Raw genomic sequence first — 15,349 nt, 5'->3', positions numbered from 1 at the left:
ACCTACAAAATTTCACAGAAACACTGCCAATGTGGTGACACCTGGACTGGCATCTTCTTATCTTAAAGTAGGACTACAAAATGACCAAAACACCTTAAAAGCACGTAATGACGACCAGCACTCAAACGCACCATTCAACATACAAACTGATCTTGGAGGATGAACTTTAATTGATTGACAACTAATTAACATCGATTGTGAAACAATGATTAACCAATGAAAGAACTCGTTTCTGAATGGAACCCATTCTCATTTTGGAAGGGAAGAAAAAAAAAGTGATAAGTGTGAAAACGGAATCGTGATGTCACCGGACATTTTTGAAGTCATCGGCCGTTTGGCCACAATGAAGACTCTGAGCCCGGTGACATCACTGAGCGCGTTCCTTCCGTCCGACGTTGCGTGGAGCTGCTTCTCCGGCCGAACGCGAACTGCTAGCAAACCAGGAGACAAAAGCAACAAAGTGAGCACCGCTCCGGATCAATCAGATGTGTCACAATTAACCGTTTACGAGCCGAAACCCTGCGATCCCGTCGCCAGAGTGAACAGTAAGTACGCCGGGGCGACGCGGGGCTCTGAAATCGGGGGCTTAATGCGGGCGGGACGTCGTGGTTGAGAAGCTTCCCTGATTCGGATCCCGTGCGGTTCGTGTGCTCGGCTGGGTTCTGCCTCGCCAGGTTAGCTTGCATGTCCTGTGTGTGGCCTAGCTGGCAGCTAACCAGCTAGCAGACGTGGTACGGTCCGACCATAACGAGGCGCATATCTAAGAGTGTGGCGACAATTCTGCCTGTGTGTGTGTGTGTGTGTGTGTGTGTGTGGAGGAGTCACAGCCGTGGACATTGGAGCGAGATTTCACGCGTCAGAACGGCTTTACCTGCGAGTGGCTTTTGTGTATTTATTAGCCTTCAGGCTAACTATTAGCTCTAACATAGCCACCGTCGTGTTTACTGATGATGTAGCCTTATAGCCGACAATATTTAACACTACTCCACTACTCCATTATGTGATGCCTGGAGGAGTGTGACGATCGTGGCTGCTCGAGTTCATCGTGGCAAAGCGAAGAGCCGGCAGGGAAGCACACTGATCTAAAGTGGGGCTTGTTGTGAGCAGGTGATCGCTAGCCGACCGTGACTATTTTCTGCTGTCCTCTCGCATCTTCCTGACTTAGCACGTAAAGCTTAACCCGGAAAGCTCGCCGCCGGTGATCAATGAGGAAAACTTCACATTTTAAAGGATTTCTGTACGGAGTCGTGATTGATTAAATAAAACAAAAAACGTGTTCAGGTATTCATAAAACTAAAACCTGCAGTCTATTGCTTTTGTTTAGAGAGGAAAAATGATGGATCAATTGAATTTGTGGAAGCTTGATAATTTAAGTGTTATGATCACCCTTAAAAGTTTCAACTAAAGTCTTCAAACCGTACTGCAAAGAAATTATATAGTTTCAATACTTACGGTTGAAGAAGTTTAGAATAGTTGTATGTCAGAACTGTTAAAGAATATTAAAAAAAAGATAAATGATATCAAGATCCGGTGTCTTGGTGAAAAATCAAGTATGTCTGAGATTTGGGGGATACTTTATGGCTTTTTTTTAATTCAGAAAAATGTGAAGAGTTAACAGTCCTGTTATTCAGGCCGAAGATCGCATTATCTTTCAACAGGTCATCTAATTAAGTCCTACAATTAAAATACAAAACTAGGACTTAATTGCTATGGACCATAATCTGATTTAAAAGCTTCTTAATTCTTTTAATTCAATTAATATCTGGAATACAGGTAGTTGAAACCATAACCAAGCAGACACTTAGGCTGTTTAGTTCAAACGTTTTCATAAATGAAACGCCATTTTTCATATGGAAACATCAACAAAAAATCTCGGGCTACTTCTCTATAAGGAATGAAAAGACATGTCCATAAAATACACATCACAAATTCTTTTGAATATTTGTATTATTATTCTCCTTTTTTTCCTCATTGGATACACGCTTTTTTTTTCTTCTTTTAATTAAATCCTTACTTCAAAAGTGCAACTTTTTTTCTCTCTCTTTTTTTTTTTATTCTAGCACAGGGTTTACCAGAATCAGCTGGTCGGCTCGGTCCCTGACCTTCTGTGATGTCAGCAACCCAAATACAAACAAAGCAGAATTGAAAGGCTTTTGTCTACGACTGCAGGGTTTCACAAAATATACGCCAATAGTTAATTAGCCAGCAATATGTACATTTCAGCCTACAAGTTTAATGCTAATGCCGTTAGAGATTACGGTCTACGCAGGCTTCTTTGTTATGTAAATCAGCACTGCCAGACGTTTTGTTGCGTTATAGGAACTGTTCCCTGCAATACTGTGCATGTCTTTTTGTTCTGGTTTTGCTTCTGTAGTTTAGAATTCTGCTTCCTGGTTTGATTGTTTATTTCAGAACCATAACCACAGACAAGGCTGAGAACTGTTGATTTTTAAAAAAATTTTTTTTAGATTGCTTGCCTAATCAGTTTAGTCACAAATTAGTTGTTGACTTCTTGCAGGTTTTACTGTGTGAAATAGTTAAAAATGCTTGATGTAGAGTGTCACCTAATTAGTGTGTATTCTCTGAATGACGAGGAAGAATATTACAGGCTAAATTAAAAAAAAAAGTGGCTTATTTTCTTGACAGTTGACCCAAAGTTACTCTAATGTGACCTGAAGTAGTCCTCTTCATCATTTTGGACATTAATATATCAAGTTGCTGAATGCTTTCTATTATTCATTCAAAAACTGTTTCTGCTTTGAGTAAAGAATGCGACATTGCAATCAGGAGTAGATCAATTTAAATGTTCCCAGTATGAAATCATTTCATGTTATTTTGACAAATATGTAATACAAAAGCGGACATGATTTAATCGATGTAACTTGAGTCATAAGAGCCACAACTATTCCCACTGTCTCTAAAACAAAACATTATTCTTTAAAGCTATTTTTCACATTTATTTATGATATTTTGATCTTGAAACAGACTTAAAGGTGTTCATCTTCCTATTTATGTTCTACAGATTTAGCAGAATCTGTCACATCTCCTTACGCCTATGCAGCACCCTCCTGAATTCAGTACCAGCTCCAGTTTTAGCTCAGTGATGTGCCACAAATCCATGTTCCAGATATACATGCTGTGAGAAGTCTTCCTTTTTTTTTTTATTCAGAAAGAACATCAAGTAGAAAGGCTCTAAGGGTTGATCCGTATTAGCGGAGGAAAGCTAATACGGCCGTTCTGTACCTGAATGTGTAAGTTACCAGCATGGCATATCGAACCAAAGCATGGACAATCAATCAATTAAGCAGAAACTACATGGTTCATTAGTCAGACTAGTTCCTCAATTAGGCAACCTGCATGTAGATTTCCAGCTGATTTTAAAGCAACATCCTCTTAAAGTGACACTAAATGCTGAGTGAAGGCATATACCAGACATGTTCAGATAAATTCCATCAAATTCCGTTGCCTTGATGGCAACGGTACAGCCGTCAAGCTGTACCGTTGCCATCAATTTGAAATTTCAACTACAACGGCCATCCTTCAACGAAAGGTTTCACGGAGACAGTTTCAGGCAGAATTAAACAAATTTATAAGAAAATGCCACAATTTGCACAAAGATTTAGACAACTTATCTGCAAAAAGATATTTTGGTGTTCAAAAATGAAACCTATGACTGTCTGAGCCAAAAACCTGGACAATGTAGAGCTGAAACTGAACTTAATTCAGCACTATATGTTGTGAGTTTCTTTATATAAAATATTGCCATTTGTATAAATAATGGAAATGAAATACCTACCCTTTACTCAGAACAATTTTGTTACATTAATACACTGTGAAGCTTTTAGTGTTTGGCTTTGATCTCACAAACTGGTTTAATTTATTTGCCTTGTACAGGATCTAGTGGGGGGGGGGAAAGAAAGCAAAACATACAGGTTTGATTACATCATTATGGTACACTTGTATTACCTGCTTTTGGAATCCAGTTTGTACTGTTTGCACTGATTCTATCTCTTTTTTTCCCTTTCTCTGTAGGTTGTGTGGAGAGAAGTGGAAAATGTTTAATCTATAAATGGAGGGAAACAAGCAGGCACTCAGGGTCAACGAAAGCAACACGCTCAATACCACACCTGCTTGAGAAGCACCTTATCAATGACTGCAGCTGAAACGAAGTGACTACACCCAACAACGCAAGCCTGACTGATCCATAGAAACAATTGGGCTGCCACCATGGACGGAGAGGAGCATATTCCTCGCCTGAGTGAGGATTTCTTCTGTGTATCTGACAGTTCTGCAGAAAGTAAAAAAAGAGAGGCGAAAGGGACCTGCCTGAAAATCGAGGGACAGGAAGGTTATGTGTTAAAGTCCTACAGCTTTCATCCTCACGATCTCACGGATACAAAGTCGCCAAGCTGCTCCTCAACACTGGATAAAGATTCCCTCCCTAGTTTCCATTTATCTTCTCAGGTAGAAAAACGGTTAGACTTGGAGAAAGTGTGTGATATTGCGCCATCGTCCCTCAATGACGGACATATAAACATTGAGAAGTATCCAAACGGTGGTGGACTGAGTGAAAGTGTCAGAGATCATATTGGGGATGCAAATGGGATGGAAGAGGAAATGCAAGAGGACGAAAGGCTAGCATTTGGTGGCGCCATTGGCCCTTTCCTAACCCGAGACTGTGATGACTATAGTAATTTATTAAGCGGATACACAAGCACCCTTTATGATGTTGCCATGGATGCCGTCACTCAAAGTCTTTTGTCGTCGATGAGGGGTCACGGCAACCCGAGGAAAAAATCTCAAGCGTGGAATCACTTCTTCATTTCGCCACGGGACAATACCAAAGCAATCTGTCTATACTGCATGAAAGAGTTCAGTCGGGGCAAGAATGAAAAAGACCTCAGCACGAGTTGTTTAATGAGGCACGTACGAAGGGCTCACCCGACTGTGCTTATACAGGACGGCACAGATGCATCCTTCTCCAGCCTGCCTCTTTTTCCCTCATCGTTGATACCTCCCTCCCCAGGCTCACCAAAAAACGGAGACTTTTTTACTTCTCCCTCAAAGAACACATCACCGTCCACATCCTCGGCTGAAAATTCAAGCCCGTCATCCAAAGAAGTGCTGCCCAAAGTCGAACAAAAAATAGATCAGTTTACAAATGTCGACCCTCTGAGTAGCATCCTTCCACCCTTTCCGTCCTCACATTCCAGCGAAAACAACGACGACTTATTAGACAGAGGACCCGAGCGCCCTCCGGGAACCCCTAAAGGCGCCAGTTCCCGTCGCAGATCGGCCGTGTGGAAGCATTTCTACTTGTCACCTGCAGACAATTCCAAAGCTGTGTGTATCCACTGCATGAATGAATTCAGTAGGGGTAAAAACGGAAAGGATCTCGGGACAAGCTGTCTCATTCGTCACATGTGGAGAGCCCACAAAGAGGTTGTCATCGAGGAAAACGGACATGGCAACCACATTCCGCCACCCTATACAAACCCACCCTCGCTGCTGTCCCGCTCACAGCTACATGATGCACTGGAAATTAAAAAAGAGCCACCCTTTCTTATGTCCTCCCCAGAGACTATATCAGATGAACTACCCCAAAGCTTAGAGGAAAGCATGTTTATTAAGGAGGAGAGAGACCTTATGCATCTCTCAGGGCAGGATTCCTCTTTTAACTTCTTTAAAACTCAGGGGGCTGATACACCACTGACTTCCTCACCATACCTCTCTGAAGGCCCCAGCCTCAGTCAGAACCATTTAGTTTTCCAACAGAATAAAAAGCTTATGAAACGGGTGAAATCTGAAGTGTGGCAACATTTCATAGTGTCGCCAGTTGACCAGTTAAAAGCACTGTGCCGTTACTGTCCTTGTGTCATTAGTCGGGGCAAGCGGGGCGACTTTGGCACAAGTTGCCTGATGAGGCATCTGATGAGACGTCACCCAGACGTCATGAAAAACCAAAAAAGCACAGACGAGAAGGAATCGTTCCCTCACCCCTACGCCATGCTCACCTCAACAGATCCAGTCTCGGCCAAAGAAGCTGACGACTCTGGCATTGACAAAAAGCCCCCAAACCTGCCTGTTTTTAGCAAAAGGACGTCAAAACTGTGGAATCATTTCTCCATTTCCGACACCGATCCCACCAAGGTGAATTGTTTGCACTGTAGCCGCACAATTAGCAGAGGCAAAAAGACTACGAACCTCGGCACAAGCTGCCTCTTCAGGCACATGCAGAGGTTCCACGGACATTTTCTCGAAAGTAACAGTTCTATCTCAGGTGTTGTGCCGTCTGCTGAAGTTCGCATTAAACAAGAGCCGATGGAAGCCACCGTTTATCAGCCGGAGCAAAGCTGTGAGAGGTTTGATGAACACCACCCGGTTGCCAAAAAAACCACAAAGCTTATTGCGGAAATGCTCGCACTGGATCTTCAGCCATCAGCTATGGTAGAGAATTCTGGACTGACTAGACTGATAGAGTTCCTCCAGCCTCAGTATTCTCTTCCACCTTCTTCTTACTTTACCAGCACCGCCATACCAGAAATGTACAGTAAGGTGAAAGATGTTGTGCTGACCCACCTAAAAGAGGCCGAAGGCGGCGTTGTCCATTTCACAACAAGTATTTGGGTCAGCAGCCAGACAAGAGAATACCTGACCCTTACCGCTCACTGGGCAGCATATGAGTCAAATCTCCGACCTCAAGGTCAAGACTTCCACTGTTCAGCTCTCCTAAGTGTCTCGCAAATAGATTGTGACCAAGATATGCACGACATCCCAAAGCAGCTTGAGTACCTATGGGACAATTGGATCACCTCACCAGGGCTGAAGAAAGGGTTCACAGTAACAGATAACGACACCATCAAAAATACCTTGGAGGAGCATGGCCATGTCACCGTGCAGTGTTTTGGACACACCATAGACCTCATTGTAAGCGAAGCCATAAAAAGCCAGAGATTGGTTCAGAACCTTCTGAGCATAGCGCGAAAGATCTGCGAACGTGTGCACCGTTCGGCAAATGCTAAAGAAAGACTGGCCGAGCTCCAAAAGACTCACCAGCTACCAGAAAACCAGCTGATACAGGACGTTCCATCTAAGTGGATGACGTCCTTCTTCATGTTGGAACGCCTGGTTGAGCAGAAGATAGCTATCGACGACTTGTCGATAGAGTGCAATTTCAGGGAAATAATCAGCTTTGACCAGTGGGAGGTGATGCTCTCAGTCTGCAATGCACTGAAACCCTTTGAAGTGGCCAGCAGAGAGCTGAGCAACCGCACTGCCACTCTGGGCCAAGTCATACCGCTCATTCACATTCTCACCAGGAAAATAGATCTCTTGTTTGATGAGACTGTTGGCATCGACAATATGCTGATGTCTCTAAAGGAAGCAATGATGAACAGGATGTCGGCTACTCTGCAAGACCCACGTTATACCTGGGCCACCATGTTGGACCCGAGATACAAAACATCACTGTTCACAGAGGAAGAAGCAGAGCGTTGCAAACAAGATCTGATCCAGGAGCTGGACTTGTCCTCTTCTACCTCAGTTCCAGTTGACTCTCTCCTCCCCAACGGCTGCGACGAGGACCCCGTTTCCTCTGACAACCCTCACTCAACCAGAGACAACCTCTGGCCCTTGATGCCTGAATTCAGGCAAAACATAAAAGAGGAGGAGGAGGAGGAAAAGTCCGCAGAGATGGTAGTGCTGGAGTATTTGGAGGAAGACATCTTAGATCAAAGCTGTGACCCCCTCGACTATTGGAACCTGAAAAAGTTTCTGTGGCCCGATCTTGCCAAAGTAGCCGCCCGTTACGTGGGCTGCCCTCCCACCATCGTCCCAGTAGAGACGCTGTTTAGCACCGCCGGCGTCAACTGTGCTCTAAACCAGCCCAGGCCAATGCTGGACAACATAGAGGGACTGCTGTTCCTTAAGGTCAACCTCCCCTTGATCTATTTTCAGTACTGAACATTATTGAATATTAATTTGAAAACTGTTCCATCAAGGACCAAGTTGCATAGCTGTGAAATGGGTGGGCTTGTGTGGGGCTAATTGTAAAATAGGGATTTATACACTGATTCTTAATGCAAAGGCCAGATTGAGGGTTTCTTGTATTGTGTACTACTGTTAAACACTTGGAGCTGTTGTGATGAAACGTCTCAGTGAGAAGTGTATCAGGGAGGGATTTTTTTTTCTTTCTTTCTTTTTAGCTGTAGGGGGATAGTGATGATGTGTTTGGTTGTAATCTTTTGTTATTGTTGTTTTTTTCTGTTGTCTACTCTCTCCTTGTGCCTTAACCAAAACTACTTCAGGTCAAAATGCTGTAAATATTATAGAAATTGTACTGATCGCATCAGGATCCGTTTTTTTATTATTATTATTATTATTAATTAAACATAGATGCAAGGAATTTTTTTCTCAGAATGACAACTTGGCCCAAAAACAAATGCTGTGACTGAAATATGTTTTAAGTTAATGCTATTTAATTTTTCTTTGTAAATTTGAGGCTTACGGTACGGTAGAAAGTCTTTTTTTTTTTTTTTTTTTAACTCACTGAAATGCTTTTAATAAGATGATGTATAATGTGGCTGTATTTTCAGAATAAGGTGGATTTTTTTGGAATACACCAGTTGACTCTTAAGCACAATTTAAGTTTATGTCCAGGGGATTAAATTATGGGTTTATTATTGATGAACAGTGTACTGTACATTTTTATATTAAATGACTTCTGAACCTAATTTGATAAACGTTTAGCATTCAGACTGGAAACATGCAAATTTTGTGGTCATTTGTAAATAAAGGTTTTTCTTGAACGGTATTCTCTGTTTTTATTCTAGCTTTTGTGTGAAGTTTTGAAGGATTTAAAGGGATAGTTCAGGATTTATGGAGGGAGTTTTTATTGCTTATTTATTTTTACAAGTAGCTTTTTACCCGCAGTAGGTGATTCTTGTCTCTATTTAGCATAGGTCCAGTTTAGTTAATGTACTGGAACATTTAGTTCAAGAGGAGCTAAGCCCAAAGCTGATTTTTACCATCATAAACACCAGTCTCAAAACAGGAGATTATGCAAATGCTATCTTTTTAAAAAATGTTTATTTGCTTTAGACTTTGGAGTTGGCATGCTCACAATAACTGCTATAAAAGGGTGAAATGTGGAGTTTAAGCGAATGCTGCCTTGTGTTTCTGTCAGCTTTTTTCCAGAGCATTTTCAAGAATGTAACCATTTAAAAAAAATACAAAAATCTCATTTTAAAGGCAGCATTTTTATTTTTTTTACGTTATTCCTGATTTCCGGCGCTACATCAGCACCTTCAGAAGTATTTCCATTTAGAGATGTACTCTTAAGAAATGTCAGCTCATTCCACTTAAAATTCAAATAAGATTAAAAATTCACGAAAATAGGACATTGCTCAATTGACATTTTTGTAGAAGGAAAATTTGTTATCTTGATAAAGTTTAGTTCCTGTTCCGCTACTGACAAAGACTGTGCTGCGTTCGGTTCTCTGGTTCCTTATATGAGCCATTAAGAAACAAGGTCACCCACTACTTTATAATGCAGTTAATCTTAGATATTTTGGTCCAATTTAGTGTTTCAAACAGGAAGATTATTGCTGCTGCACCTGCAATTCCTGTGAAAATGATTATCCAATGCAAAGTTAGCAATTTTAGCTGTTACTCAAAGCAAATTACATTTTTAAGATGTTATTTAAGGCGACGAGCGTTTTGGCTTGGCCCCAAACCAATTAAAGCCGTTAGCTTTAATCTCCAGCACCAACCACTCTGGATTTTTACTACCTCTCTCCAAAACCTCCTGAACTATCTCTGTAAGGATAACAACATGCTTTCATTTTCTCTGTTTGGCTTTTATTCATTTACAAATCAAAATATAGAAATGATTCTCTGGTGTAAACAATAACTGGATGCATTTGCTGGGGCAGAAGATCATAGGCGATCTGTGCTGGTATGTGACACCAAGACATTTTTTTTTTCTATCAACCTAGCAGCATGATTTTTAATTGTCTTTGGTCACCTGATAGTTCTAAATTATATTTCAGCTCATGTTTCTCTCGACGTGCCCTCCCAAGTCTTGCTCTGCATCAGCACAGCTTTCCTCGCTAGGTGAACTCTGACAAGTGGGAAGTGAGCCTTGCTAAAGGCGATGTTGTTGAAACCTTCGATGTAGACCAGAGGCTCATGAGTGTTGTGCAGCTGCTGTATCTTGGTGTCGTTCGCCTCCATCAGCAGGTGTGAGTACACCTGGAGCTCAGGGCTTCTGGTGCTTATGTCTTCTCTTTTGTCGTATCTGTAGAATTGAAGACTATTTATTAGAAAGATAACCAAAATGAGGAGCATTTTTATGTAATGGCACAAAAGTAGCCGTCCTCCCACTCGCAATCCACTGGTATCTGATAAAGATTTGTAAAAAGCATCAAAATGATTGACCTTGTAGCAAAATATCACAGTGGAAAAAAAAAACTGGAGAGAGGAGTGCTTGGAGATCATTGATTTTTTCCCTTTAAAATAAGTAAATATGAAACCTTTTAATGAGGAGTTTACCTTTTAAAGTACAGCGCCATAGAAGTTGTATTTAGTAGCAAAACTTCTCATTTCTTTAGGGTGTCATTATGTGACAGTCCTGATTCTAAACCCGATATTCAAAATGGAAAAGACAAGAAAACATGCCGTTCAAGCAGCTTGTGTGTTCATCATTTTGAGTCAGAAAATGAAAGCTACTTGCCTGTTTCCTTGGGACATAAATATAAAGATATATTAATTTATCTCGAACATGATAGAAGTATAAAATCACACACATGAACAAGGAATGCAAAAGACATGTTTTTGTACCGCATTAATCTTGACATTCTCAAAAAGGAGTAGGAAGAAGTAAGAAACTTGTATAGCAACATAAAGGCTTATTTCTATTAGCCCCTCTCCAAAACAGGAAAAATGGGGAAGCATGCTATTTTTACAAAGAAGATGTGATTTTATAAGTGATGAAATAGTAGAGGAAAATAACTAAATAGCTTGTTTCCTTGGGGAAATGATGAGGTGACATGGACCTACTTCTTCTAGCTAGTCTGAGAATGCTTAAAGCTTTATAAACAACTAGCACTGCAACAGGACCCGATTTTTTTCCTTACTTCAGCAGCGTGAATTCTTTTCCTACTACAATGACAAATGGGTTTAATTGAATGCTTTTTACATTTCTTTAGCAGGGGTGTCAATAACTGTGAGGAGCAATATTTACACAACACTTACCTCCAGTTTTTGTTTTGCTCTAAGAAGCGTGACACTCCCGTTTCGGCAGCAAAGTTGTCGATGTGAACAAAGACATCTGGGGGGGGGATGTGCACACCACGTTAAAAATCCAGACGTGTGTGTTAATATTGGGAAATAAATTTGCTTAATTGCAGTTGTGACCTGCTGTGGCCGGCAACAGCCTGTGTAGTTCCTGGATTCCCTTGCCGCCCGGGTAGTTGTGATGGGAAACATACAGGCAAAGGCCAGTGTACGATGAGTTGATCAACAGCTGGCCAACCACAACTGCAGAGCCCAGTTTGTACATCCAGGATTTCTGATAGTTGCACAATCTGAAGCAAAATGAAGGGGGGAAAAATGACTGAAATAAAATAAATATATATATATATATAACTCGATATAAGATTTTTTTTTAAATCAACTTTAACTTGCATGAAGGAACAGCCGCGTGCAGCAGCCAAATTGAGCACAGGGAAAGTGTAAATGATGAAACGCAGCTCCTTGTGAGGCAGCAGCGAGTAGATGAGGATGAAGCCAACTGTGGGGAGCAGCAGCAGCCTAATCCGCCTGTCCAGGAGGCCGAGAGGCACGAAGAGCAGCGAGCAGCCCAGGGCTCGAGGCACGGCGGAGTAAAAATACCACAGAAAGGGCGAGGTTTAATGGAGAGAGGAGTTAAGGCGAACTTGGGAGTAGACAGAAAAGAAATATTTGGGGAAATCATTAGGATTTCCATTTTAAAACAACAAAAAAAAAACTGAAGACAGTTGTACTTTTTCCCCTATACAAATTATGTTCATTGCAGTTGTTGCACAAAATCATTCTTCAATAATGAGCTGTTTTTTGAGGTCTCTGCCACTTTAAATCCATCCAAACTGCTGTTGGCCACACCTCCTCAACTCAACGTTTCCGCTTGCACATGAAAATGGCTGCAAACAGAGACTCAATTATACAATTGTACTTCTTTGAAAAGCAGAAGTGGAGCTCCAGCACAACAAACAAAAATTCAGCAAGTGGTTTCTGGATGGTAAGTCAACACACAAAACACTTGTCTTTTCCAGCAGCCATTGTACAGTGCATACAGAGGTAAAACCAGCTGACCAAACGTGCTGGAGATCAGCTTGCGCTGCTAGGTTCAAGCAGATCCGTTCGAACCTAGCCTCTTACCTAGAGTTGCTAGGTAAGAGGCTATACTTTGCCGGGGTTGCTAGGTGAGGCACTGCAAGATGCAGTGCCGGCTGGTTTGTGACGTTATATTCCATAAGTTTTTGAAACGGCTCATTTTCTAGAAAAACAAAAAAAGAACTTACTGCCAAAAAACGGCTATGTGGGTTTTTGTTAAGCACTTGGATTGTTTTTAGAAGCAGTAGAAACCCAAATGGAAGTACAAAAATGCCAAATATGACGTTTGCATTATAGGTTCCCTTTAAAAGGATATTCCCCAGTTGGAGCTTTTGTTAAGAATGGCATTGTACCACAATACCTGCCCCTCAGGCCACAAAAGCCTCCTCCAAAAGAAGGTGTCGACAGCCACCGTCAGAGCTGCAGCAAAAAATAAAGCAAACATATTTGTGGTTTCATTTTATGCAATTATTAAGGATAAAACAAAAACAAAAAATTTGTTTTTTTCAGTCTATCTTAAGAGATGCCAAACATTCTGCCCACCTCACTAGATATTGTAAATTCTGCTCTCACCTAGGGACAAGAGTCCAGCAGGAGCAGCGTAGTAAATCAGCTGCAGCAGCCCCAGCCTCCTGCTCAGCAGCGCCATCAGCAGCATGAGGCCCAGCAAGATGCAGAGCTCGGACCGGATCACGATGATGGCCAAAGCGGAGAGGCTGATGAACCAGCCGTGTTTCTGAGCCATCCAAGAGGTGAATGCTACAAGCACTTTGGGAGGAATTTTGCAACCATAAAGAAAGAAATGTATCAAGAGATTCCTTCGGTAAAGATGTGTCGTTAGTGTAGCGTACCTATTGGCAGCGCAAAGACATTGGGGAGTGTCCTGGTGCTGTAGAACATGAGGTGGAACTGGGAGGCACAGGTCAGACAGAAAAGACACGCAACTGTGGAGCCAAACTGCCTCCGCACTTCTCTCTGCATATGCCACAGAGCGCCGATCACGCAAAACCCCAGCGAAGCCCGGACTGAGCAGAACGTACTTTAGAAATCCTCACATTCAGGTTAAAGCAGTCATTGTCTGTTTGTTTACTTACCTATAAGCTGAGTGTAGAATTTTGGTGCCTCCAGCAGAGATGATAAAGAAACGAGCGGGGAGCAGAGTGTGGAGAGCAACAGGGGTCCGAGAAAAGTACGCGGCACAACTCCAGGGAATTCGTGATGGTCATACTGAGAGAGAAGCAACATTTTCTAGTTTCCAGCGCACTCAAAACTTTGTGAAAACAATTAACTTTTTAAAAATATACATGCTAACGGACTAGAAAATGTGCATTTTCCAACTTCAAAACATCAAACCATGAAAACAGACATTTGTTACACCAATTTTAAACAAAAATCTTGTTTGAATATTTTAATTCCTTATAAAATCAGTACTGTCACACACATTAATATTGCCACGTGTAATTTACTAGATGCAAGTTTGCTATTTCTTGCTAAGGTTTTTCTTTTATTAACATTACTATTTAGAGATACACCAATCACAATTTTGTGGCCAATGTCTGAACTTCAGTTTTTTGTGAAGCTTTGACCTCACAATGCCGGTTTTAGCCAGCTCAAAACTACAGTATAAGAATATATTTTAAATACTTCTTTTCTAACCTTCCTGCTGAATGGGAAGTAATTATTTAGCTAAAGAGCAAAGAAGCTTATTAAGCAGGTTATAAGCCAAATCGATTTATGTTATAATAACTGTGTTGTTTGTCTTTAAGTTTCCACAGTTGAGTGTTCTTGTTTTTCATATCTGGATGCAATTCCAAATGAGTTGAAAGTTTCTGCTATAATAGCGTGAAATGTGTAGACTTCTTTCAGCTACCTGGGTGCAGCAATAGGTGGAGGAGGGGGACCAAACTCAAATGATTCTATCTAGTTTTATTTTCGCTCTCAGTGAAAGAACTTCAGAAGCTGTATGAATATTTGCAAATTATTAAATTAAATTTAAAAAAAAAATTATAACTTTTTAAAACCTTAATATACCATGATACTGGATATAAGGCTACAGATATACTGTACCTTTGTACATCTTTTATGAATCTGATACTTATGAATCAAAACCTCAATAACTCAAATATTGCTTACTGAACTATAATGAACAGATATTATAGTGCAAAATATTACTATTACAATATCATAACAAAATGTGTCAGAAAAATATTATCCATCTTGCACAAGTTCTATTACACCTACAAATCAGGTAAAAATAAATAAAATGTAAGTTTTAATCAATCAATCAAATTTTATTTGCATAGCACATTTCAGCAGCAAGGCATTTCAAAGTGCTTTACATCATAACAAGAAATTTACAGAAAATTTACGTCAAATGAAATTTACAGAAATTTCATTTTTAAAAAGTATTTATTTTAATATGAATATATATTTTATTTGTACTTTAATAACAGCCAAAATAGTGGCGTGAACTGTTGACATTTAAGCAACTAGGCGTTTTGGTTTGTCTCTTCTGTGCGCATGCGTGTGATTTACAGTCTACATCATTGAAAGTCTGCTTACCTTGTCAAAATCAAGTCTGTGGTACAGAATGTCGTGCGTCGCCTGTAAATTAAAGCTTTCTTCGACTTTCGTGAAAGGACAAATGAATAAATGCAGGAAACTCAGAAAAATTAACAAAAGCAGCAAAGGCTTCTCCAAAACATTCTTCTTTTCCGCCATGACAGCTGGAGAGCCGACGATTTTACTTCCGGTCAACACAGGAAGTGAACGCTCTCAAAACGCTTTGAAGTCGCATAATATTATTAGTTTTATCTAAAAACGTGTCAATACCGGTTTGGTATTGCAATAAAGAGGTTTTCTAAAATTAAAAAACATGTTTTTGAATAAAACAAATCGGTTTCCTAAATTTTCCACGTGTGGCTAGGTTTTATGTCCCGCTCGTGGCGGCTTGTGATTGGTTGTTTTAATGATTGAC

General features: G+C 40.8%; 2 protein-coding genes across 3 annotated transcripts; one reads left to right on the top strand and one right to left on the bottom strand.

Annotated features, from left to right (window-relative positions):
- The first annotated feature begins 263 nt into the window (after positions 1 to 263).
- On the top strand, positions 264 to 8,812 carry zbed4 (zinc finger, BED-type containing 4). Of its 2 annotated transcripts, none has more exons than XM_028043820.1 (2): positions 264 to 545; positions 4,033 to 8,812. In XM_028043820.1, the coding sequence occupies exon 2, from the start codon at positions 4,228 to 4,230 to the stop codon at positions 7,960 to 7,962; it is 3,735 nt and encodes a 1,244-aa protein (XP_027899621.1). In that variant the 5' UTR covers positions 264 to 545; positions 4,033 to 4,227; the 3' UTR covers positions 7,963 to 8,812. The 2 variants fall into 2 exon arrangements, with proteins under 2 accessions (XP_027899621.1, XP_027899622.1); XM_028043821.1 differs by lacking the exon at positions 264 to 545 and adding an exon at positions 575 to 1,087.
- On the bottom strand, positions 8,198 to 15,227 carry alg12 (ALG12 alpha-1,6-mannosyltransferase). The gene is made up of 9 exons (XM_028043823.1): positions 14,935 to 15,227; positions 13,467 to 13,599; positions 13,224 to 13,397; positions 12,946 to 13,140; positions 12,689 to 12,792; positions 11,686 to 11,909; positions 11,416 to 11,585; positions 11,254 to 11,329; positions 8,198 to 10,297 (listed from the first exon to the last, which is right to left on the bottom strand). The coding sequence occupies exons 1-9, from the start codon at positions 15,091 to 15,093 to the stop codon at positions 10,051 to 10,053; spliced, it is 1,482 nt and encodes a 493-aa protein (XP_027899624.1). The 5' UTR covers positions 15,094 to 15,227; the 3' UTR covers positions 8,198 to 10,050.
- Positions 15,228 to 15,349: the final 122 nt, after the last annotated feature.

This window comes from Xiphophorus couchianus, chromosome 17, assembly GCF_001444195.1.
Source record: "Xiphophorus couchianus chromosome 17, X_couchianus-1.0, whole genome shotgun sequence".
NCBI lineage: Eukaryota > Metazoa > Chordata > Actinopteri > Cyprinodontiformes > Poeciliidae > Xiphophorus > Xiphophorus couchianus.
The sequence above is the reverse complement of the archived record's forward strand: the minus strand, read 5'-3'. Positions and strand labels throughout refer to the sequence as shown.